Genomic DNA, 27,312 nt, shown 5'->3' on the forward strand with positions numbered 1-27,312 from the left:
CACTTGTCTGGAATATGGTTCATTTGTTCATCTGCAACTCTCATGTTTCTTCTTTTAAAATTAACTTAGCCATTTGGTTTGGTAACAATGTTTATAATTCGAATTTTAAGGATTCAAAGTTCCTTGATGGCTCATAGAACAGATCTCTGTCATTGAACGCATGAACAATGACATAGAATCAAACTCCTACAAGGAATAATACACGGATACCAATTACTTCACACCCAGTGTTTACTACATAAAAAGTGGTTTATTTATTTATTTATTTACATTTGTTTACTGGGAAATTCTGACTGAACGCAGGTCCTTTTTCAGCGGATGCCCGGGGAGAAAAGCTCCAATTTACCAGTCTACAATTATTTAGGAAACTCAGAAATGCATAAATTAGGGGGGGTTAACTAAATTGGCTTCACAAAGAAAGGGTATGGGTAGCAAAATATAGCTGGGTATACAGCAGAAGTGGGGAGATGGTGTTTGCATGGATTTCCAAAAAAAAAAAAAAATGAGACAACAATGAAGAAATTGATATAACATTCAGAATGGGCAGATGTATTGAAATAAGATGAAAGCAAACTACATGACTAGGGACTGTAGCAGTAGAAGTCCTGATGATTTTCTCTAAAGTTATATATATATATAATGGGCCTGCAGGGTGAGGGAAGCAAATGGAATGCAAAAATGTTGCAAATTAGAAAGGTCTTGGCAAGTGCTAATAAAATATTATGACTATGGAATTGAAAAAAAAAACATATTCTTACTCCTATGGCAGTCGAAGCACATTTCCTATTAAATTACTAGGAAGAAACTTGCATTCTATGAAATTTAATGGGATACCATATAGAATTATGATTGAGTCTCTGATCATAGCCTGCTTATTTATGTGTTAGACTCATGGGCGCCAAGAAATGTACCTCTGAGATACAATCATAATTTTTTGTAGTGGATGGAGATTTATCTGCTCAATGTACTGCTAGTTACGGAAAAAAAACTGCGAAGTATTGTGCCTTAGAAAGCCAGCAAGTCAGACTGCAGGAGATTTCCTAACGTATTCCCTGTCTAAAAAAAGCAGTTGATTTCTAAATCCATGTTCACTGGCTGCAACCATCTAGACAGCACCAGAAATTAATCTGAAATGAAGTCATTACATGTTCTGCTGCTGTTGTTTAATGACCAGCACATTCAGCTACTAGTGCCCATGCCAGATATAACCTTAACAGCTTATAAGGGGTACTTGATTGTTAAGGACTCTTCCAAGTATTGTTAAGATCAAGTCTCATGCTAGAGTGGTACTGAACCAGGTTGTCTTTAACTGATATTAGGGCGTAATCACAGTGCTCTTGTGTACTACCATATTCTTAACTATCTGACTACTTCATTTCTTTAATATCACTGACTTCTGATATGACACGAGTACAAGAAAAGGAATGTTATTACTGCTTCCAAAATGTACATGAAATCAGGGTCTTTGTTCCACAGTGTTTGGTAAAGACCATAAATATGTATGCAGTTGAGTGTTTTGCTTCTATGGTGTTAGTAGTTGTAAGGCTGCTGATTTTCCTTTCTTTTGCAAATTTTACAAAAAGCTAATAAAATGATTTAATAAAAAAGTGGATGCATTCTAAGCAACATGAATGCAAATAAAATTTTCCCAAGCAATAAATTTGGCATCCCCCCATACTTTAGCATTTTCCAAACATTTGTTGCTTTAACTATGTATCTTAAACAATTCTAGAAAGTGCAAACAGAAAGTAAGGAGGTCTATATCTTAAGATTTTAAATTCGTGTATGAAACTTAAGTATTTTTGGCACTGATTTGTTAGCACAAAGAATTATACACTAGCATGGTATAAAAATCTGCCACAAATAAATCATTTTCAAGTACAGTTATGCATGCACAGCCTTCAAAGAATAAAAATAACTAATTTTGCAGTGAAAGATGGCTTACACACACACACACACACACACACACACACACACACACACACACACACACACACACACACACACACACACACACACCGCTATAACAATTATACGGTATTAATATTATTTGTCTTCAACTATACTCCACAGTTATACATATTCCATATTCAGACAAAAGAAAGACCATGTTTCATGTACAGCAAACCATCTCAAGTACAAAAGAACTGCAGACATGTTGAGCTATTTTCACAAGTAGTTAACTGTCATATCCGTTTGTGTCATTTTGTAATACTATTCCATGCAAATAGTCTGAGGCCTTCACTAGCTAATATAGTGAGAGTTCAGTGACCACAGCAGTGATACAACTATTCTTGATTCATTACAGCACCAGAATACAGAATGACAATTAAGCTACTACAATTTCAGGAAATTAATATATATATATATATATATATATATATATATATATATATATATATGTGTGTGTGTGTGTGTATGTGTGTGGTTTACTATCACATTTCTGAAACTGCTTCGGTCGACCAGTCAAAACATCAACCCAGAAAGATGACTCCATACCACCAAAAAGGCAGCAAACTCGAAATGGAATACATCATCTCTCAGAGTTCAATGTATTCGGCATAGCAGGAGGTGACATCAGTCACCCATGCTATGCAGCTTACTGTACCATGACTTTCCACAGTCAACGGTATGTGTATTTTACTATTTTGCAGGGGGGCAAGCCCCCTGCACCCCCATGCAGAGTATGTGCCCCCCACACCCTCTGAAAATTATATATACCAACTCTGAGATCGCACTACAGTGAGGAAATGGGTTAATTCCCTGTTCCTCACTCAACCGTGATCTCTGTACACAATGCCGAACTCAAAAAATCGAACTACACTACACATTCGCTGTAATGTAGTTGATGTTTTCTGGTTCGGCATTCTGCCCACTTGAAAACTGCCTTTTGACCACATGCCAGTCGACCAAAGCAGTTTTGGAAATCATGCATGCACAACTGTACTTGAAAATGAGTTACACATATTGTAACTGTAACTGACAGTCGCATCCCGTCTAAAGTCAACCACATTCAAACTAATGATGTACAAAGTTATGCAAAACATGTCTCTATAAAAGGGTGTTTTCAGACTCATCCATCTTCTGATACCCCTTTTGCTTACTCTTGGTCATGGCAGAGAAGCTACAGCCTATCCTGGCAAACAAACCAAGTGCAAGTCAAATAACCAATAACACCCGCTCTCAGATACAGACGGTTAGAATCATGCAGACACAGGAAGGATATGTAGACTCCACAGAGAAGGCATTCTAGCCTGGAAATGAAGCAGGTAACAACGCACTGTAAAGGCAGCAGTGTGACAGTAAAATGTATACTGATGAATGTGCATGTAGCAAACCCAGCTTATGAAAGTACAGACTCTAAATCTGCAATTGGTCAGAGCCTCAGCTGTCATCTCAGGTGCACAGTAATGCAGAAATGGGGAAGCCTTGCTTTAGTTGCAAACTGAGTACTCCTTTTTTCTGTGAGATTGTACAATCTTGGAGTTAGCTTGGTAAATTTCTAAATTATGATGAAAAAATGTATGATAACGGGACTAGTCAATAACAAGATCAGTTAATATGATGAAACTCCAGTAGCCACATACATCTGAATGAAAATGTATATTACCCATCATTTTCTGCACATAAAGTGTGAATAAACAATAAACAGCAAAATATTCTGAAGTCTGAATGAATCAGAATTATATACACATACAATGTAACCACAGCACCAGAGTTTTTATACTTATATTTTTGTGTAAAACACAATGTGGCTCTCAGATCTGAAGTGCATGCTAGTGATGGTTCTAGTTGCACACAATGCAGCATTAAATGAAAGCACTAAACCCATGAGATGCAGCAATTGCTAAACAGCAGAAGGCAAGCAAGGAGGTTTTCTATACATTTAAGATTCTAAAATGCAACAGTGTAACTATTAAAGGAGGTGCATGTACACCTAAAAAAGAAAGGAGCATCTGCCACTAAAGGAAAGTTTAACTCTGAAAGAACAGTTAAAAGCATTTTTGTTCATCAATGTACATGAAGTATAGCAAAACATTTGTTTATATACATACATTATTCCACTATTAAACATGCTACTGTTATATAAAACTGAATGCATACTTTTAGCATTGCTAAATTTATTCACCAATCATGCATTCCACATGAAAACATTTGTAAGAGAACTAGCAAGCTTTGCTGACCAGTAGTGCAGAGTCATGTTAAAAAATAGCCATATTAAAAACATATTTAATGCCACAAGTTTTGCTGTGCATTGGCAAAAACAAAAAAAGATACAGCCTTCATACTTATTCAACATGAATGCCATGTTTTCTGATGTGTAGTCACGCTGATGATCGATGCTTATTGTACTCATTAGGATATTTTCTAATACTTATTATAAAATTCTTTCATAAGTTCTTTTGTCAGTGCAGTGCTCCTTTCTAAAAGTGATAAAACCACGCTGTCTGAATTCTGGTTATGTCCAGCTCTCCAGGTTCATATTCCAAATGAAATTCTTAGTAATGTAGAATGCATCAAACCCCTGACATACACTTACACCTGGGCTGGCAAGTCTCTGTCAGAAAAGATGTGAATTGTTTTTTAAATAAACGGTGTATGTTATCATGTGAGGAACACAAGCGATCAGTTAGAGTTATTCATCCCTTACCACTGGGATTTCTCAAGCAAGCAGTATTTTCTGGAATAATATAGCAAGTGTTCCTCAAAACGACTGTCTAAATTAATATTTGGTCTGCTTAATGTTTGCTGTATTACACACATACATACACAGTATTAAACTACTAGTGTCTACATTAGGTCTTGACATATCAGCTGTATTACATACAATTCACACAATCCCCAGCACTGACACTGGCCTTTGAGAGTATATGTGTGTGTGTGTGTGTCTGAATACAAAACCCTTGGCAGACATCAGTGGTACCCCTAAGAGTAGATTATTTTTGTTTCCACAGGCATATGCATACCATGGACATTTCATCTCCCAAAAGCGCCCTAGCTGACTGCCCTAATGTGTCAGTCTTTACATATTTCTTGAACAAGACAAACATGAAAACATGGATACAATTTTGGACATTGCCAAACATATACGTAATACAACCATTTAGATACTTATATAGACCAACTCCAAGAGCACTGCGCCTTGGGATAAGCAGAGTACCCTAATGTATTGCAAAACCTGAACTTCACCTGTTCATATGGTCACAGTTACAGGACTTGAAATTATGGATCTCACATTTCTAGCATTCTCCCTGGAAACCAATGTCTTTAACTGGATACTATGAGCTGGTAATTTAAAATCCAGAAAAGGCAAAGTACAAGTGGATAGAAACAACTAACTTGTTTGTAGGGTATTCCACAGGTTACTCAGAAGATGGTATGGGTGCCATCCCCTGTTCCAATCAAACTATCCACTTTTTCCTGATGATGCTTATCAAGACCTGGTCGGGTGTTTCATGGTGAATGGCTGCAGTCCCTTCTACCATAAAGCCCACACATGGTACTTTTCTTCTAAGACCTCCTATATCTTCTTGTCAATACATGGGTAGTTTCAAAATTACAGGATATGTTGTTTGGACCCCAACTGATGCAGTAATAAATTAATTGTATTAACTGCAAGACCATGACACACTTTACTCACATTCACTAAAACAAAAGTTTTTAAAAGCATATCAAACATATATGGATAAAAATTTGCACTAAAGATTCAGATTGCTCCAAAAATCACAATATATCTTACATGGACCATCATAACATTGTCTCTGCTATTGCAGTTCTGAAATTATTTACACTACGCTACAATACTTTTACTGTAAACAATGACAAGTCCTCCTTTTCTCTCTACACTTATTATATGTTTTACACTGTATCTTTTATACTATGTGCAGCCAGGCTCGACAAAGCTGGTTGTTGAGACTAGCAATGTCAAATGTGAATTTATAGCATCTGGAAAACTGTTGTCTTCCATGAGATGTGTTGATCTGAGAGTTATATTAATGCTGAGGTGTATGTGTGTATGTGTGGTGGTGGGGAGGGGGGCCTTAAAATCTCCCTCTAATAAACAGTGTCTTTGCCATTCCATCAAAGTGCCATTTTGTCTGTAATGTAATGGTGTTGATCTTTACAAAGAAATTGCTTGATATGCTGAAATGCACCTTTCTTAAATTATAGCTATGTAATATTTGTATTATCAGATCACCACATTATAAGAAACTTGCCCAAACTCCATGCAAATTATTTTCCACACATCTGTGAGTCAGGGTGGAAAGATTTAGAAGTGAATGTTTCAGTGCTGTGGTGAGGAGAGTGCCTCAGTTACATGAAATACTTTAGAACAGGGAAGGAAATAGAGACAACACTGTTGATACGCAGTACAGAGTTGGACAACATAGGTGTATGACCAGCCTCCATAGGTTCATAGGTCGCTACTAGGCTATCGGCCCTAGGGCCTATACAAGCCTAGCCATAACATTTCCCTGGCTATTTCTTCCCACAATATTTACTTCCCTGGACCCCTGTCTAGCAGGGCGACTGATGTGATCCCTGGGGTGAATTTCCTGTCTCCCATTCAATCGTCAAGTTTCCTTTTGAAGAGGGCCAAAGAGGCACTCTGCTTGACATGTATGGGCAGTCTATTCCAGAGTCTGGGGTGTCTCTGGGTCAGGAACCTATCCCTCCAGTATGTTTTGTTCATTGTGATGACAAGGTTTAGATCCCTGGAGCGTGTGGCTCTGAGGGATTAGGATTTCTTTAAGTGGAGCATGTCCAACAGTTCAGGATTTGACATGGCCTTGTATGTTAAGCAGAGATCACCTCTGAGTAGATGATATGCCACAGAGTATAGCTGGAGTTTTTTTAGACAGTCAGCATATGGCATCTGCTTTAGGCCTGTGATTCTTTTAGTGAGGTATTTCTGCAGCCATTCCAGTTGTTGCAGATGTCTTGAGATGTACATACCAAACAGGGGGTTGTACTCTATAATGGCTCTAATGAGGGATGAGCACAGTGGGGCAATGACCTCCTTTTTTCTGGATGAAAAACCCTTAGTGATGAGGTGTGCCACATAGAAGGATTTCCTGACTGTTGTGAAGATATGGTTATCAAAGGTGAGACCACTGTCCACCTGTGTCCCTAAGTCTCTTATCACACATTCGGTGTTTAGTGTACTGCCACCTATGTGGTAATTCACTGGTGAATATTTTTTCCCAAAGGGGATAACTATACATTTCTTGGCATTGAGCTTGAGCCCATAGCTCTGGCACCAAGCATCTGCTTCTGTAAAGCCCTTTTGTAGAATATCCACATAATTTGGGGATTCAATAATGGCCCCCAGGACGCTTTTAGTGCACATTTAGTATAACTGACTCCTTGAATGGGGTATACCACATGCCATGTACTTCTATCTGTGAGCTCCCTAATATTTCAAGCTACATATTCCTTTCCTAGCTAGAAATATGCTACTTTATGGATATTCTGTGAGCTATCAAGCAATACTATATACTGACAATTGTTACATTGTCTTTAACTCTAAGCAAAACATATCATGGGCTTTTACATGTATTCACCATACAACTTTTCAGTCTTTAGTATGATCATTTCCCAAACTGTCCACATAATCTGGCTGATGTAGTCTTTAACTGTCTTCAAATACAGAATATTTAACATGACTCTTCTGTCTGGACTTGTGATGTTCCTTTTCAGAGACTGTTTAACTGAATATTGGTGAGGATATGACAGGGGTACATTCTTCATGTGAAAGAATACCACCATATGACGCTAGTACATCTTTATCCTTCTGGCTCATGTTGCATCTGACTCCCTGGACAAGACACATTTGTTTTAAACATATACAGTTAGCTTCTTGTGTCCAACTGACCATTTTCTCCTTGGATGACATAGGATCTTGGATCAGCTGATCAGCCACTCATTGTAGCTGCTGATCTTGAACCCTGACAAGGCACAGGATTGTCACTGTACTCCTTCTCTGCAAGTCTGTGAATGCTCACTAAAGCAACATTTAAAACTTGGTTGATTTTTTTCTAATATCTTGCTAGCACTGTCTTTTCTGGTATTTGAGAAGTTATAGGTTCATAGGTAGGTACTAGGCTATTGGCTCTAGGGCCTATATAAGCCTAACCAAGCGGTACCCTGGCTTTTGCCAACCAAGAAAATTATTTTCCTGTGCCCCTGTCAAGCAGAGCTACAGAAGTGATCCCTTGGGTGAATTTCCTATCTCCCATCCAATCATCAAGATTTTTCTTGAAGAGTGCTAATGAGGAGCTTTGTTTGATATAGATAGGTAGTTTATTCCAGAGTATGGGAAGTCTCTGGGACAGGCCTCTATCCCTCCAGCATGTTCTGTTTTTGTGGTGACAAGGTTTAGGTTCCTAGAGCATGTAGCTCGGAAGGATTGGGATTTCTTTACGTGGAGCATGTCCAACAGCTCTGGGTTTGACATAGCTTTGTATGTTAGGCAGAGATCGCCTCTGAGTAGGCGATATGCAACAGAATAAAGCTGGAGATTTTTGAGACAGTCTGCGTAGACCATCTGTTTGAGGCCGGTAATCCTCTTTCTGAGGTATTTCTGTGGCCTTTCCAGTTGTTGTAGATGTCTTGTGAGGTACATACCAAAAGGGGCGTTGTACTCTATAATGGGTCTAATGAGTGATGCGTAGAGGGGAACAATGACCTCTTTTTTCCTGGATGAGAAACCTTTTGTGATGAGGTGTGCCACGTAGAAGGATTTCCTGACTACTGTGGCGATGTGATTATCAAAGGACAGACTACTGTCCACCTGTGTCCCAAGGTCTCATCACACTTTTAGTGTTAAGTAGACTACCGCCTACGTGGTAGTTCATGGGTACAGAGTTTTTACCAAAGGGGATGACAATGCACTTTTTGGCATTGAGCTTGAGGCCATGGCTTTGCCACCAGGCATCTGTCTCAGTGAGACCCTTTTGTAGGATGTCCACATCGTTAGGAGTTTTGATTATGGCTTCTAGTTTGCAGTCATCTGCAAACTTTGTTAGCCAAAGACCTTCTGTGTTAGCCTGTACTTCAGAGAAGTAGATACCACACAGGAGAGGACCTAGGACTGAACCCTGTGGTACTCCACCTGTCACTGGTCTGAAGTTGGATTTGGAGTCTGCTACTTTCACAGTGTGGGTTCTGTCAGTGAGCCAGTTGGCAACCCATCTTGTGACATAGGGATTTATACCTAGTTTAGTGAGTTTATCTATAATTCCAGAGTGGGGGATGGTGTCGAAAGCCTTGGCGAGATCTAGATAGGCTGTGTGAACCACCTTACCCTCATCTACGGCTTTGGTGACCACTTTAAAGAAGCCTATTAGGTTTAGGAGACATGATCTGCCTTTTACAAACCCGAACTGGGTAGGGTCCAGAGTTTGGAGATTATCAATGTCATTGTTTATAAGTTCCATGATGATACGTTCCATAGCCTTGCAGACCAGGCTTGTCAGGCTAATGGGGCGGTAGTTCCCTGGGTCCGTGGTGGCTCCCCCTTTGTGGAGTGGGATAACTATTGCTGTGCGCCATTCAGTGGGCACAAAGCCTGAGGTGAGGATATGATTGAACATGGTACTTAGGTGGGGTGCCAGTTCATTCTGTAGTTCACGTAGAACGCAGCCTGGGATGTTGTCAGGTCCCATGGATGCTGTGTTTTTGGCTTTGGAGAATGTGTTTTTTACCTGTGCAGCCATGATTACAGGAACTTTGCATTCTTCCGGTATAGAGATGGGCTGTTTAGGGGATGAGAGAGGGGTAAAGTTAGCACTGAACCTATCTGCCAGGATGTTGGCAATATCAGTTGGTTCTGTATATTTAATGCCATTGTGCTGTAACTCCGAGAAGATCTGAGTGTTGCCATTGAGATTCTTGACATAGCTATAGAATGCTTTGTGGTTGTCTTTAGAATCAGTGGCGATTTTGTTTTCGTAACTAGCTTTGGAAGACTTTATGAGGGATCTCAGCTTCTTACTGAGGCTGATCACGGAGTTCCTCCAATCATGGGATTTTACTCTTTTTTGCAACAATTTCTTTCTTCTGTTGTAGAGTTTGTTAATAGCAGGGGACCACTAGATTGGCTTCCTTTTTTTGGAGGATAGCATCTTGGTTCTGTTAGGGATTGCACGATCCATGCAGTCGTACCTCTATTGTCTGTCAGCATGGGTGTCATGAAGTTTGCCACTTCTGTCTTAAGAAGCATGAAGTTGGCTTTGGAGAAAGTTTTTACAGTGGTTTCCCTAATGGGTGGTGGGATGTGGATGTCTAGGGTGATTTGCTTGTGGTCGGACCTGACCAATGAGGAATTGACCTCTGGTGTGGAACACTGGTTGCCCATGTTGGTAATGACCAGGTCTAGGATATTGCTGCCTCTGGTGGGGGTGTTTATAAGTTGATCCAAGCCGTTGGAATTTATGAATTCCAGAACACGTTGAGCACAAGAGTTGGTACATGAGTAGCTTTCCCAGTTAATGATGAGGTAGTTGAAATCACCCATTATTAGTGTGTTAGGTTGTACCCTAATATTTTCCAGTGTATCAAGAAATGAGGAGTGGGAATCCTGGGGCATGGTGGGGGATCTGTAGCAAGCTACAATTTGGATTGCGGTCTTGCCCAGAGTTAGTTGCACTTGGATAATCTCGTATCTGTTGGTAATTTGCTTTGTATTCTTGTCATTAGTAAATAAGCTGCTGACAGATTAAAATTATACAGGGGAGTATTTCTGCATTCCAGTAGAATTTCTTGCATCAATATGCTACTTCTACAAAGTCTCTCTATCTCAGTATTTCTAGTTGCAGCATCTCTAAATATTCTTAACCCATAGGCAACTAATCCATTGTCCTGTAAGATCATAACTCTAGTATCATTCTGACTGCCGTCCACTTGTAACACAGCTTCCTTCTTTACTTTATAATATTTCATTAGAAATGGTTCTGTTACTAGTCTTGAAAGCATGTCAACCCTTTTATTCCTGTTCTTCATCAGGAATTTCACTATACTGACATTTCTTTCAACCTTTCCATATTCATCACAGTCTAATGAATGTGTGGCATGCTTGAACTACCAATGTTGTCGAACTATTTTAAATTATGTACACTTGAATTGTAGACCATTGTCTTATATACAAACATCAGACAGGCCTTGTCTTGAGAAGATGGACCCAGCTGAATACTCATTTATGTATATTAGATATGCTGATTCTTTGAAATACAATAAATCTTTACCCACTCAACTCCAAGGATGTTCTGCACAGTTAGATCAATCCTGGAGTATACTACTAACAATTTCTTCTTCTGGACTGGTGTTAAGATTAACCACAACACAGTTTTTTATTACTACTACTTTATTTATGCTGATTTATCTGGCCAGTACATAATGCCCCTTTCACTTTACCTGTGCTTCATTATATCAGGATGTGACTCACCTATTTTCTGAAGCATGTGTTCTCTCAGCTGGTTAAAAACTATCACCTTATCAGCTTAGAACATTAAACATTAGATGCAATCTAATTCCAGCCCCAAATGAAAAATAAGACTGGATTTCTGTTCTGAATGATAATTTTTGCTCTGGCCAACCTCTCATTGCAACTTTTTTTTACCACCTGCACTTCTAAGTATGTCAGTTCTTCTCTGACATTCTTTTATTTTTTTCTTCTGTACTTGCCTGCTCTGTGTTTCACTTAAGGTCACACATGCTGGCAGTTTGACCAGAGGGTTAAGGCTGTATTTCCTGTGGTACAGGGTTTGATTCAGTCGTCCTTTGCCTACTGTGTGATCTGGAGCAAGTCACTTAACCAAACACTGCTCCTGAGTCATCTCTGAAAAGGAAATGTTTGTCCTGTGGGCCTACCTGGCTAACAAATGGGTATTATTATTCTTAGATATATCTACAAACAGACATATTCGGCAATTCCAGAGTGTCCTTATATAAAGAGTTGCTGAATATACCTTGCTGCATGTATTTGCACTTTGTCCTCTCAACTTAAAATTCTTTGTCATAAATATATCTGCATAATTTCTCACACTTGTACACTACTGCTACAAATTACTTACTGAGCATATCTATTTTAGGCATCTGTGAATGATCTTGACCCATAAAAAGACAGTCTATTTTCCTTAGTCACTGTAACTGGCATCCACTTCAAACACAACTTGCTTCTTTACATTACAGCATTTTAGAACAAGTACTTCTGTTACTAGTTTAAGCACTTCAAAACTCTTTTCTTACCTACAGTCCTACTCCCAGATTATGATTCACTCCAAAGCAGTTTTCTAAGAGGTTTACTGATCTCAAATATACTATAAACCTTGAAAGATGCTATATCATTCCAAAAAGATATTATTAATGCCCGTTTGTTTTCTGACTTTGATGTCCGCACTTTGGTCTGACTTTTTCTGAGTATGACTTAGTCCCTCTGGCATTAGAATATGACTTGGGTATTACAAGCTTGCCTCTTTTATTATATGCTTTCTCTTATTTACTTTACCGTCATACTGGCTCAGTCAGTTCATTAGATGCATCAGTCTATTTTCATCTTCTTTTTTATATATGACTCCACACTAACAGATCATCAGTTATGTTTACAAAACTTTATAAGCCATTGACTACTTGTATAACTACTCTTTGAAAATATTTTGGTGGAGATGAAATACCATTCAAATGTCACAATAATCTATATCTTTGGCATACTAAATATATAGAACTCAAAAGAGTTTTTTTTTCATCAAACGTTATCAACCAGGATCATTGGATTGCATCTAACACAGAGAAAAGCTTACCATTTGGAACAGTTCAAACTATTTCCTTAGCTGTATGCAATAAGAAATATTTTCTTTTAATCACTCTATTCAGGACTTGTAGAACAATGCAAATATGAATCTTGTCCTGCTTCACAACAGTGTCCATATTACTCACCAACTCTACTGGCTCTACCAGTTTCTGCTATTTTCCTCAACCCCACTACCATTTGCCATCCTGAAGCCTATTGTCTGACCTCTGATGACCAATTATTTCCTCTTGGGGAAAAGGCAGCCCATTTCTTTACAATCACAGTGACAGCCCTACATCACATTTGCTCATTAATTCAGGCAAGAGACAACAGGCCCACTCATTCTCCAGGAGGCAAAAGGTGGAAACTGGGAGTGGGACATCATGACATGGTCCCTAATCACCTGACCATTTCCTGCTGCATCTGGTAGCTTACATATTCAGTGTTTGTTGTATGTAAGGTCACATGCATGCTCTTGCACACCTGTTCCTGGCTCTCTCACCTATCTGCAGCATGCAGGGAGACCAAACCAATAGCCGCTATTGACATTTCCCAATATTTTTGCAGTGACCAGCAGTTCAGGGGAACAAACTACCTCCCAGGATGGGGTAAGTCAGCACTGGTGGCTCACACCCAACCACCTTACCTTGGTTCTCTCCTCTTCCTTTTCGTTAATCAAACTTAGATCGTCTGGGTTGTACTCAGGACTTTGTCTGTGTCACAAGGCTACAACATGTTTCCTTAGGTTCTTAATGATACTTAGGCTTTTCGATCGCTTTAGTTCCTGCTCAGCTCTGATCTTGATAGTTACTGATATGTTCCTTAGAACAAATGTTATTGACATTGTGTCTGGATTTATATGATATTCTCCTGGTATAGTGTCCAAGTTCATAGATGAATTAGTATAAGAATACTATGGAATTAGTTAATTCTAAAGTATCATACACTTATTACTACATTGCCAGACTTGCTGCCCAATCCCCATCTTGAACACAGCATTCTGATATTCTACATAATCTAAACTGGATGTCTCTAGAAAACAGACATAAAACACACTCCTTATATTTGCCCACAAATGATTACTGAAGACTGAATACCCCATACTCATATTTCTACTCTCTTGACAGCACCAGCAGGAGCCTTAGATCAAGTAACAATCAAGTTACAAGTGCCTGCTCCACTGAAACAAAACATTTACTAAATTCAGTGACATGGCACACAGTATTTGCCTCACCACTGAACAGAAAGCACCACCATTTGAAATCAGATAAGCCTCAAGCCATAAATACACTGTTTAAAACTGTACAAAATATTTTAATAAGAATATAAACTTCAACTCTTACAGCATCACTGCTGCTATTTTACCCACATTATCTGTGATGTACTTGAACATTGCAGTAATAATCTTCCTACTAAATATTTCAGGAGGTGTATATAATTGTGGGTTCCTATCAGTTGACTGAGTTTTTCATATGGTCGAGACCATATGATTGAATTTTTGAAAACTCAAAGCTTTTGAATGGAGATCGCGATACAGTGAGGAAAGGGAAATGTATCCTTCTTTTTACTGTAGTGTGATCTTGGAGTTGGTATATATAATTTGCAGGGGGTGTGGGGTGTGCTTGCCCCTGCAAAAACAAAAAAAAGGTAGAATTTTTTTTTTTTTTTTTTGATTTTTGAGTTTTCAGAAACTTGATCATATGGTCTTAACAGCATGAATTTTGAGTTTCTGACATAGACCCATAATTGTATATTATATCAGAAAATAACTGTATTTACTCCTATTACCTATATTTTACTTTTTTCCTCTGTCCTTAAAGAGTACATTCATATTGTATACCAATGTTTTCTCTTGTTCACTTACTACACACTAAATAAACTTATTATTCACGCAAGTAACAACAAGTACTACTAATATATTACCTTTTATTACTATATACATAATATAAATGCAGCTTGACTGTGATTTCCATTTGACCATATGAAATACACTGATGTATGTATTTATACTGTTGGGGTCTCCCCATGTCCCCTTAGAAAACTGCCCTGCCCAAGAGGATTTAGCTGGTTAACAGAACATATATAAATAACAAATAAGATACAGTTGTCATGGATATGCTTATACTTGTATATTATAATAAAATTACATATACAGTATTATGCTAATTATTTTTACTATTTATGCACATTTTATATTTACATTTTCATATTTTTATATTTGTGAAAGAGCTGCTACTGTGTTCCAGTACACATTTACACTCTGCTAGTGTATGTTTTACTATGCCTACTTCTCATAAACATGTGAACAACCCAAACTGTGCGAGTGAATGTGTGTGCGAGTGAATGTGTGTGTGTGTGTGTGTGTGTGTGTGTGTGTGTGTGTGTGTATGTTTGAGACAGAGAGACAGGACTAAACTAATGACATTGATGTTTACACTGCAAACTATTTTATATTGGTAACGCTGTTTTTTTTTACTAGGAAAATGTGATAAAATTCCAGAAGGGATTTTTGTATGAAATTTTGAATTTTAGACTACTTCTTTCAACAGAACTAACCTGACAACTTACAGTGCTTCGTTAAGCATTTGCTTTCATTCTCCTAATACATAGACAAATAATCATACTGAAATCAAGATAAGGACTGCATATTACATATAACAAAAATGGTATAATCCTCATAAATTCATCTCATAAAAAAGAAATGTTTTTATTTCAATAAATGTGAACCAGTGGCCTTGCATAACATTTTTTTGCAGCAAATTAATTAAATAGATTTACATACACCCTTAAATTATATCATTGCAGCCTGTGTAACATTTAGTATACAATGTGGGATCAACAGATCCACCATAACAAAATAATACAGACACTAATTTACTTTGCATTTACCATTAAACATATGGTAAACAAATCTTCTCCATTGCTTTACTTCTGGGAAATTAACTGCATAAATGTTATCAGCATGGTATAAATAATGCACAGCAAAAATTAATGGCATTTATTATATCTTTTTCTACAAAAAAAAATCTTAGTCATCATAATGAAGTATTTCTACAAATCGTTATATATACAAATATAAGGTGTATTAGTATGCACTATCTGGTCACACACAGTTAAATAGTTCTGGTCTCTCAAAAATGGGTCTGAATAGTATGAATACATTTATTCTGAAGGATGTGAAATACTGCGAAGATCAGACGCTAACATAAACATACTGTTTCTTCTTGGATAATCTGTATGTAAAACGTTACTAAGAAATGGAAAAAAACATGCATCACTTGTCATTGCTGCCAGAGTTGTGGAATCAGCTAGTGGTCATGCATTCATTCATCAAGTTAAAAAAATAACTAAGCAACATTTTGAGTTGTAGATCTCTGTGAAATTGGAACACTTGCAGCTGAGTGGTAAGATTCCACATGATTTCTGCCCCTGAAAAAGTGACAGAATTTGAGTTCTGGAGTCAATACATTTCACTTAAGACTCAACTCAGCAACTCCCACCTGTGATTATTTCCTGGTTACAGGTGTACTGTCACACAGGTCTGGTCTAGTGAGTGGTTATGTTTTCCCTCTTTAGTTACTGAGACAGACTGGATGTATTCAATATTATATGAACCCGGTTACCAAACTGTAAATAAAATGACCCCATTATGTTAATAAACGTATTATTTAAAAAGCCATGTAATTAAAAATGGAGATGTTAGCACTTCAAATGCTACGCAACAAAAATGTATAATTTATATAGTGGGGCATGATGTTTAAGTTGAGAGCTTGGAGTAAACAGGGCACAATCCATTTGAAGTGGTCCCTGCATTCTGAATCTAGAAAATGGAAACAAATCCAGTTAGCACTGCATACAATTTCAGCAATCACATTCTCAAGATACATGTGACACATTCTGTAAGCTTTCTTTCCCTTTATCTGTGTCAACCACCTGAAAACATCAAAATGCCAAGAAGCATCCTAAACATATCTTAATTACAGCCAACTGCAACAGGTGGGACCATATTTGCATGCGAGTGCAAGAGCAATTGAGGAGCTGCAAGCTTTAATTTGCAAATGAATACCATTAGAGTTAATATTCTTTTAACAGCATAGCAGGAAGAAAGCAGGTGTGTTGAGAGAGCTGCTGTACTGGAGTTGCACATTAAAATAAGAAGGGTTACCTGAATCTCCAGACAAGGTGGCTGTGCTTCTACTTCTAGCTAGGAATGAGTGCGTGGGGGTCAACAGTCTAGTGACAATGTTGCTCTCCCAGGGAGTGAGCTGTAGACGACGAGCTAAACGGTAGCACACAGGAAATGTTAGAGACACCTCAGTTATTAATACATAAACATTTCAGGGCTTGAAATATTCCATCTCCTGAGATCCATTCCCTGCATACTTATTAAATGCTCACCCACTCTACTGCTAAACAGATAGCTCAAGAGACTAAACAGAACATGGGCTCTATGTGGGTGGAGGATTACAGCATCCCAGTGCCTCCTGATGGACTTTGGCAACCAAGACAAAATTGGAAGGAGCAGAACCACATTGACATCATCTTGCAACTGTCTATCAATGAAAAAGGGGCATGAACACTAGAGGATATTCATTGTGCGGGACACTGAGACCTAGACTGCCAGACAGGGATTGATTTTCATGTATTAAGAACAAACTTGAGAACACTAAAAGCAATAACATGTCTATATGGTTTACTTCTGACTTTATGTCTGCCTTAACATCTGAAAACAAAACACTCTGCATGTGTGTGCATGCAAAAATGCATACTTTATGTAAATAAGTTTGAAGGGAAAATATTTGATACCACTCATAAATTTAGATCTGAAGTGCTCCACAGGTGTAGCTTGTGACCTGTCCAGTGAGAGAAGGGCAAAAATGTTCCACCATTGCTAGTTCAATATGACAATGACTGCATACTAAAATGGGGGAGAAACTTGCAGCTTTCTGCAGTTTAGTGAGGGTTCATGACATTTTTAAAAATCTGGAAAGGAAGTCTATTGTGATAGTAAAGCAGAAACAACTGTGTAATACTGAAATACTTCTTTGATGTGAAATAAATTCAGATTTTCTTCAAGCCTTGCAAGTATCTCAAGTTACAGTGCATTTATATGTACATTGTATACTGGTTCCATGAGTACCTTCTTTCCTGGCTCACCATGGGATTGTAAAAGTAACAGTTGCAACAACTAAAATATGCATCTCTATATAATAAACTATATATATATATATATATATATATATATATATATATATATATATATATATATATGTTTACATACTCATAATGTATCGTGTATATTTAGTTTATTAGACTGACAATACAAACATACTGCCATCTTTTCTAAAATTTGGACTGCAACAGAATAGTAAGGAGTAATGTACCAGCCTGCATACTCACTAAATCTATAGAAAAAGACCCAACACCAAAGAACAGAGTTTCAGAAGATGAAATCTTTTAAACCCCACAGCAAGCAGAGATGACAGAGTAATTCATATATGCAGTTTTTGTCATTAATAGCAGAAAAGGTAAACATTAACAGAAATATGCACACAAACACTGAAACACATAAATACATGAGATACAATGTTAGCTTAAAGTTTTAAATATTGATCAATCAGGTATCACCCTTTTGCAACACTTGTGAAGCATGAACTGTTAACACATGAGTCTAGGTTGAGAAAGGATTCATTCTTCAAGATGTCATCTGTTATGATGGCCATTTTCGCAATGTCGCTGTTAGTAACAGGCTAAAGCTTAGGAAATCATAGAAGGTTAAGTGCCTAATATTAGTAACTAAGATCAGTCAGTATCACAAACAACAGCTGTGAAAACAAATATCATTTGAATTTCAAGAGTTTCATAACAGAAATGAAAGGTTGGTGTTAAGTTTGTCTTGGTTTACTGGTCAACAAATGCAACAGATTTAGCTAACAATTATCAGAAATATCCAAATAAAAGGCATTTTAGTTCACAAGCTTGCCAGAGTAAAACTGGTCTGGAAACCAAATATCAAATATCCGACCATTGTTATCAATACATGAATCCAGTGTAGAAGAAACAGCATTCAGCTGATTGTGCCAACATAAAAATCCAGCTTTGCAACCACAATATTTCTAAGGGATGTCAGCACACTAAGTCATTCTACTACAATAAAACTATACTACTTAAATAATGCTATATTTTTATCATGTAACTCATTGCTATGCTTCTGTAGTTTATATTCTGGAAAAGTACACTTTTATCTGTTACAAAATGCAATATGCTCTGGGTCACATCTAAAAAATGGATATATTTTAGTAAGCAAACTCATAATAAAATGTAGCAAGTGAATGAATGAAAGAATACATAAATAAGCAGCACTAGATGGCCAGACTAATATAAATGCTGTAGATAGTTTCTTAAATAAACTGTTCTTAATGTTGCTCATCCATGGTCTTGATGGTAGTATGATTCTTTAAACTGAGTCATGTGACTGTAAGGGCTGTAGATGAGTAATATCATGCACAATTCATTTAAAACATTTGCAAACAATATTTCTAAGGGATGTCAGCACACTAAGTCTTCTTTCTACTACTGTCATGGCAGGGAGTGGAGAGATTTATAAAGGTTTGGTTTTCCACTACCATGCCTGCTGCCTGGGGTACATTACCATAATATGCACATATGGGGATTCAGAGCAGAAGGTCCTCCCATTGGTTAGAGCAGTACTACTCCTCTGTTGAGAACTGGGACTGCTTGCTACTGTAGTGGAAAGTTTACCGGCACCACAGAGAATTTTGTTGCCAGCACTTTTATTCCTACACTACAAATGATTTCTGCTCACATGATCGGGAAAAGTGGTAGGTGCAGTCAAAAGTACTACAACAACTTCAGGTAAGTGGTTCACATCCCATAAGTTACCCTGTTTGCATGAACCTGTATGTAGCTGAAACAGACTTTGTGAGTTGTGTTTGATTAGGGCGCCATTTGCATATGTCTTCTCTAAATGCAGTACAATACCCACACAGTGGGATAAGAATATGCAAAAGGTCTGACCCCACTGTGTCCCTTTTTCTCTGGATCATATAGGGCTTTGTTATGCTATTCTGTGATGTAGCAACCATACTCTATGGCACACCATGTTTACCTACAGTGGCTATCAACAGCTGTTCCACATCTAATCACATCTGACTCCTGAGGGTGGTCTACATGGGAAGCTATTGTCTGTAAGCACACCTCTGTAAACAGGTATCCATATAACAGATATGTGTTTTGCATATTCTCACATTAAAGTGTGCAGTGTACCTAATTCATGGCATATATGTTTCTCAGTCATATTTGCTATAAAAGTGTACTATAAGGGAAATCTCCATCATTTTTCAATCTTCTTGGATGTCCCTGAAAATATAATATTGACATATGTTCTAGAATTCAATCTGACAATGCATGCCAGGGTCCTAACTTCATATGTTCATAGGCTGTTAATAGTTTAACGACCTCTAGGGACTTTACAAGCCTAGCCATGCACCCTAAACCATTTGGATCCCGAGTATCATGGGTGTCTTATATGGTTGTGGGGCATGTTAGTAGGGAGGTAACTAAAGATTTGTAGTGGGGATGTTAGTTAGGATAATACTTTCCTTACTGATGGCTTTTGTCCATAAAGGACATGGAGGCTAGACCACCGGTAAATTTACAATTTCTCTTTCAATTGTCAAGGTTTTGTTTGAATACCGCCATGGACGAAATCTGTTTTACATGGATGAGAAGCCTATTCCATAGTGCAGGATCCTTTGGGACACATACTTATCTCTCCAACCCATTCTGTTTATTTCACAAGCAAAATTCAGATCCCTGGATCTAGTGTTACTGGTGCTGTTTGTTTTGCACATCTGCAACAGATTCATCAGGCCTGGGTCTGAGGAAGCCCTGTAAGCCAGGCCAAGATCCCCTCTTAGCAGCCTGTAAGAGGCTGAATACAGGGACAGAGCTTTTAGGCGATCAGTGTAGGACAGGGTATTAAGCCCTGAATTCTCCTAGTAGGAAACCTTTGTGCACATTAAACTGTTGCAAGTGTCTGGGTAGATGCATGCTAAAGGAAGCATTGTATTCAATGATAGGAACTTCCTTGAACCTGGATGCCATACCCTTACCTATAAGTTGGGTGACATAGAATGATTTTCTTATTATTTTAGCTACATGCTGGCCAAAGGCCAGATTGCTGTCTACAAATGTTCCAAAATCACTTGCTACTGGGTCAACTATTATGGGGTGTTTTACTGATGGAGTAATTAACTTGGGTTGACTGTTTTCCAATGAGCATTATAATGCATTTCTTGGCACTGAGTTTTAGGCCACTTTGGCACCAGCCATTTGCAAGATGTTGGTGTCTTGAGGGGAATCTAAACAATTTACAGTCATCTGAAAACCTGGTGAACCAGGGGCCTTGAACATTAGCCCTGACTTCTGAGAAGTACATGCCAAACAGGAGTGGGCCCCACATGAAGCCCTAGGGGTACTCTGCTGGCAAAAGAACTATTGGTGGAGACAGTCTCACTGATCCTGACTTCAGAGATCCTCTCTGTCAACCAGCCAACAAACCAGTGAGTAATGTAAGGATTTATGCCTAGCTCAGACAGCTTGTCAACAATGCCTGAGAGGGGTACTGTATTGAATGCCTTAGCCAGGTCAAGATACACAGTATGCACTGTTTTACCCTCATCCATTGTCTTGGTGACACTCTCAAAGATGTTTACTAGGTTAAGTAGCCATGACTTTCCCTTAACAAAATCAAATTGAGATGGACCCAGCATCTGTATGCTGCCAATGTCCTTGTTTACCATTTCCATGATAATTCATTCCATGGCTTTGCAAATTAGGTTTGTTAGACTGATGGTCTGTAGTTCCCTGTGTCAAATGATGGCCTGCCATTGGATAGAGGAATGACTGTTGTGGTTCTCCAGTCACTTGGAATGTAGCCTGTTTCAAGGCTATAGTTGAAGAGTGCCTGAAGTGGTCCTCACAGGTTATATTTTAAATTGTTCAGGAGGCAACTGGGGATGTTGTCGGGACCCATGGAGATGACATTCTTGGCTTTAGTGAGTGCTATCAGCACTTGGTCCCTGTAGATAGCTAGGGATGTATGTTGGAGGGGATTTCACCTGGTGGAGCTGGGTGGGGCTGAAGTTTGAGATGAATTTTCAAGCAGAAGATTTGCTATGCCACCCTGATCAGTGAAGGTGGTACCATTCACCACCAGTTCAACACACTGCTGTGTGTTACCTCTAAGTTCCGGACATAGCTGAAGAAGGCTTTCTAATTGTCTTTAGCCTGCCAGACTATCCTGACCACATAGTTGGCCTTGTTGAACTTAATTAGACCTCTTAGTTTCTTGTGTAGTTGTGTAAGAGAACATTTATCTTTGGCCATGAATTTTCTTCTTTTATTTTATACCCTTTTTACATGAGAATTCCACCAGTGGGGTTTGTTTTTAGTGTTTATTTTGGGTTTATTTCTGGTAGGTATGGCAGTTTCTATGCAGCCATTCACATGTTTGTATAGGGACCCTGTGAATAATTTTGCATAGGTAGTTGTGGTCCCAGGGTTGAGGAGAGCCTTGAATTTCACAAACTGTCACTTAATAGGATGTAGTTTGCCTTTGAATACTTCCTAACTATTACTGGTTTAGCTGGATTTTCTGGGTTGATTTTTACTTCAAATGAGGCAGCTTTGTGATCCGACCTCAGTAATGAGGACATGACACACTGGGGTGGGGGGTGGGGGGGTGCAATGCTCTGCCATGTTGGTGAGTACCAGAACCAGAATATTTTCATCCTCTGGTTGGAGTGTACGGTATCTGTTCCAAGGTGATTGTGTTAATAAAGTCCAGAACACGCTGTGTCTGTGAGTTTGAGGCAGTGTACATTTCCCAGTCTATAGAGGGGTAGTTAAACGCATCCATGAATAGGTGTTTATTTGGATGCTGAGCACCTCTAGTAGGTTTAGGTAAGAGTCATAATACTCTAGGAGTACAGATGGTTACTAGTAGCTAGCTAAGATATGGTGAGGGACCTTATCTTTGGTGACTTGCACATGAATGAGCTCCATTGTATCATCTTGTTTAACCAACCTGGAGGTGGGTTTACTGCTAATGTAGATTGAGACCCCTCCACCTTTGGACCCAGTCTGTTCTGCTGTTTGTCTAAATGTGTGGAAGATACTTTCTATGGCTTTAAACCAAGTCTTGGTCAAGACACAGATGTGCGCATTCTCCACAGTGAGGAGGGCTTGAAGTTTTTTGTTTAGGCACCAAACATTAGTCCTAACACCTTAAGGTTGCATGTAGACTTTTTCACTATGTTGGTAGTTTTGGGTTTTTGGCATTGCCCAAAAAAGGCTCTAAAGGGCGGTTAAAGTTTTAGCCAACATCCAAAAGCCTAGGGGGGGACAGCTGCAACCCATCCTCGGCAAAGCAACTTGGTTTATTGACCATGTCCTTCCATGCCAACAGATACTGGATCCCCTTGGAGGGACACCAGAAACTAAGCCAATCATTAAAATTAATCATTTTGAATTCATACTGTGACATCATCCTTGGTGAAGATAGAATGCTGCTCAATGTAAGGCTCATTCCTATCAGTGACACTGATAGATATGAGCCTTCTGAGAGATCTATTATATTTCTTTTCATATAGTCCATTGAGGTATGTCTCAGGTCATTGACACCCATGTCGACTATGACAGAATCATACTGGTACCTGCAGTGCAGTAACTTGGGTGTGTGTGAGAGATACTGCGGATCCTGGCTACAGATAGGCAACTAATCATTATCTTCTCCTTGTCTAACCTGGTGAGTGGGGCATCTGTGTGTGTCACACAGTGGAGTCCCCTATAACAAGAGTATTAGGTAAATGATATGGTTGCCTTATGGGCTATGATCTTGAGTGACCATTGGGTGTACATTTATGTGAGATGTTTTGTGTTGCTTTTGGTGTGTGCTTTAGTGATTGCTGAAGAACAGTGTTACAATTAGATGGCTTTGGCAGTCTTTGAGATTTGGGAAAGTTTCTTTTAAGTGCCTCAGCATAAGACAAGTGTGTGTGTGCGTGTGTGTGTGGTGAGCGGTATCTATGAAGGATGTAGTGTGTGTATTCCTGAAAACCTCATTTGTATGCAGAGTTTTGTCTCCTAAGAAGATGTATATTTACATCTCTTGCATACTGTGCTATTTTCTTTAACGACTGACTGGTTGTCTGAGAACATGAGATAATTGCTACATTGCCTTAGGATACCCAAACCTACCAAGCTGGCCACAGAGACATTTGGAAATTGCACATCCATGTTGTGTGGTGCTGTAATAGGGTGGCCTGTTTTGGATTAAGAACTGGGTTTTAATAGGGGTCTTCTAGGATAGTGTCTGGGGTTAAGGGCAAGATCTTGCATAGTGCTAGGATATGGTAATCAATAAACAAACTAGGTTCTGGGATTAAGGACAAGTGCTAGTCCATGCACCATCTAGCTGCTCTAAGCTTATTTCTGCACAATGCCAGACAGTTTAACAGGTGCAGATCTATTCTTAACTTTATAGGGAAGTTTTAGTGTCTAGGCATTTGCTACTATAAAGGGCAAATCTACCCACTGCTGACCAGTGGGCAGCTCCACAGAAACATGCCTAATTTATAGCAGAGAAAAAAAAGTTTGTAAATGTACTCTAGCCAATAAACAACCATACTTTGAGTTTCCTGCAATGCTTCCCAACTCAAGAGAGACCAGGTAAACACATTATGCCACATGATGAAAGATCTTGGAATTTCTGAATGTAAAAGCACCATAAAATCACCTCTGAAGTACAGATTAAACAAACTGCTACCAAACAACTATGCCCCTGGCTAATTCACCTTTCTGCAAGGTGATTTAGACAACTAGAAAAGCCAACAAACACAGAAATGCCACAAAATTAAATAAATGCTTTAAAAATGCCCAGAACAGTAGTGATCCACTGTAAATCAAGACAATACTCTTATCTTAGCTTGAATGGCTCTGGATGCATTTGAAACATTGGGAAAGCATTATAGAACTCTCTAAGTGCAATATTATTTTCTTAAATCTTTTTTTGAAACTTGTTCCACTAACTTGTTGTCTATGCCTTTTATCTCCTTTTGCCACTCTTCCTGCACTCAACTCTACCCACTTTGCCCCAGTTGTTGTGAGTCCATAACTCTTCTTTTTTTCCAGAGTAAATACCAAACACTGAATTTTTTTTCATAATTCAGCTCTTCCATCCTTCTCATACTCCACTTTGTATACCATTTTCTAACCATTCCTCTGCAGAACTGCTACAGCTGTTCAGATTATTTCAGATGTGGACTTAGCAGTGTCTTGTACAATGGCAAAATAACTTCAGCATCTTTTGTGGCCATTCCCCTAGCTACACACCCAGCATCTTGTTGTCTTTAGCCACTATCCTTTTATGCTACTGTTTTATTAGCTACTCTGTCCTACCCATAGTCATCCCACCTAACCTGAATGTTTCCATCATTCCCCTCTGCAGAATTCTGTAACTTTCTGCATTATTCTCAGCTGCCACTTGTCTGTCTACCCTGCATGCTTTGGAAGATTCAACAAACATCAGTTGTACTTACAGGACTATTCTCCTCAAAGATTAAGCAGGACAAGGCTTACATTAGACCTATGGCATAGAAAATCACTTGTTCCTTGACCAATGTAACATTTTGAAGGAGATGTTAGTTAAGAGGTTACCCAGATTTATTTGTTAATGATTTTTTTAGTGAAGTGAAGAGGAAAAGAGATGGTGGAATTTATGCACCCTTTATAGGCACATTTGAGGCTAGCTTTGATACATACACAAATATTAGAATAAGTGCTAACGATGGGTGGAATAAATCATGCATTACACCATTCAACCAGGATTTTTATTTTGTTTGTAGCATAATTAGAAGGAACTGACATCTTTTCAGAATTGACTCAGAATATTTACAGGTTGTTGGTGAGAAGCAAAACATTGTTTACAAAAAAGAAAGTAGTTTTAAACAGTTACTCGAAAGGGCAGGAAAGAATAATTTTTGTTGTTTGTCTTTCAGCTTTTTCCAAGTAAGGGGTCGCCACAGCAGAACTCCAGTCCGCTAATAATTGGCAGTAGATTTTTAGGAAACGCCGAGGTGCCAGCTCGACGCCCAACCTTCAACGAAGGCACGCCCATTTACACACGCATGTCTTTCGAACGCTACCCAACCGCGGGGAGGACATGCAGACTCCACACTGAAGGCACTCTCAAGCCCAGCCGAGAATCGAACGGGAGAACCTCTTGCTGTGAGGTAACAACGCTACCGCCATGCAGGAAAGAATAATAAGAATGGAAAAATGTCTGAGTGTGGGGCTTGTGCCCAATGTAAGAATATTTTGGTTTGCAATAGAGTACAAATTAGGGGTCATAGTGATATTATGATTCCTAGTAAATTTTATTTATTCCAAAGGGGTGGTATATATTGTCAAGTGCCAGTCATGTGATTGTTTTTATATATGAAAAACAGTAAGAGCATTAAAGGACAAGATTTATCAACATCTCTATGACATCAAAACATGGATGTTAAAAATGCTTTGCTTAAGCATATTTTAGAGAACAAGGACCATGTTTTTAAATTTTGTATTATTGATCAATGTGATTTAGGTTTTAGATGGGGTCCTGAAGCAGATTATTTACAGTATTTAGTATTGCAATGGATCTTACGTACTAATGTTACAGTCCCCCCTGGCCTGAATGAATATGTTTCTTTGAGCAGTTTTTTGAGACTGAAAGCCAAATTACATGTTGTAATTTTACATTTTTAATTTCAATTTTAGCTTTGTGACACTGTAAAATGGGTATTTATTATAAAAATAAATATTTATTATACATTTATTACAATATATTTATATTTATAAAATTGTTATATACTCTTGTTTTGAGTCAGTTTAGAACTGTATATCAGCATTGTAAAGGTTAATTTTACCTTGGTAGGAAGCTTAATTAGGTGTATTTTATTTTATGACTGGTTAGTTAGGTTTTGTGGGACATTACATAAGTATTTAAGCTTGTTTCGTGAACTATATTGTTCCACTACACCAGGACGAAAGAGCTTAAGTGTTTAATAAAGTTGGATGTTGAGCCACTGATGTCTACCTCTTTTTGTTCTCAGTTGAACCTGTGGTATAGGAGTATAAAGCCATAACAATAATGCAGAAGACTGAGGTTCTATACCTGGCATGGCACTTAAGTGTCATGGCAGAGAAGAATGGGAATAACTAACTGCTGTTGCTAGCTTGTCAATTCTGGGGTGTGTGTGTCCCACTACATCAGTGACCCCAACCGCTATGTTGAGGGATGACTGGTAGCATAGTTACTTAAATAAAGAAGTTGAGGTTTTCCAAGATTTTTATTTATTGACATTTGATTACTGGGAAAGTCCAACTGGGTGGAAGCTCATTTTCAGAAGAGGCCCGGGGAGAAAAGCTCCAAATTATTACAAAACATTTTAAGAACA

The 27,312-nt window shown here is 38.4% G+C and overlaps 1 protein-coding gene across 1 annotated transcript in view; it reads right to left on the reverse strand.

Moving 5' to 3' along the window:
- The window catches only part of MAP7 (microtubule associated protein 7), a 1,390,439-nt gene that overhangs the window by 477,007 nt on the left and 886,120 nt on the right, over window positions 1–27,312 (reverse strand). The window contains exon 12 of the mRNA XM_044076419.1: window positions 16,956–17,069. Coding sequence (XP_043932354.1) covers window positions 16,956–17,069 — 114 coding nt within the window. The remainder of the gene's footprint in view (window positions 1–16,955; window positions 17,070–27,312) is intronic.

This window comes from Protopterus annectens, chromosome 1.part1, assembly GCF_019279795.1.
Source record: "Protopterus annectens isolate FY-2018-M chromosome 1.part1, PAN1.0, whole genome shotgun sequence".
In the NCBI taxonomy this organism is placed as follows: Eukaryota; Metazoa; Chordata; order Ceratodontiformes; family Protopteridae; genus Protopterus; species Protopterus annectens.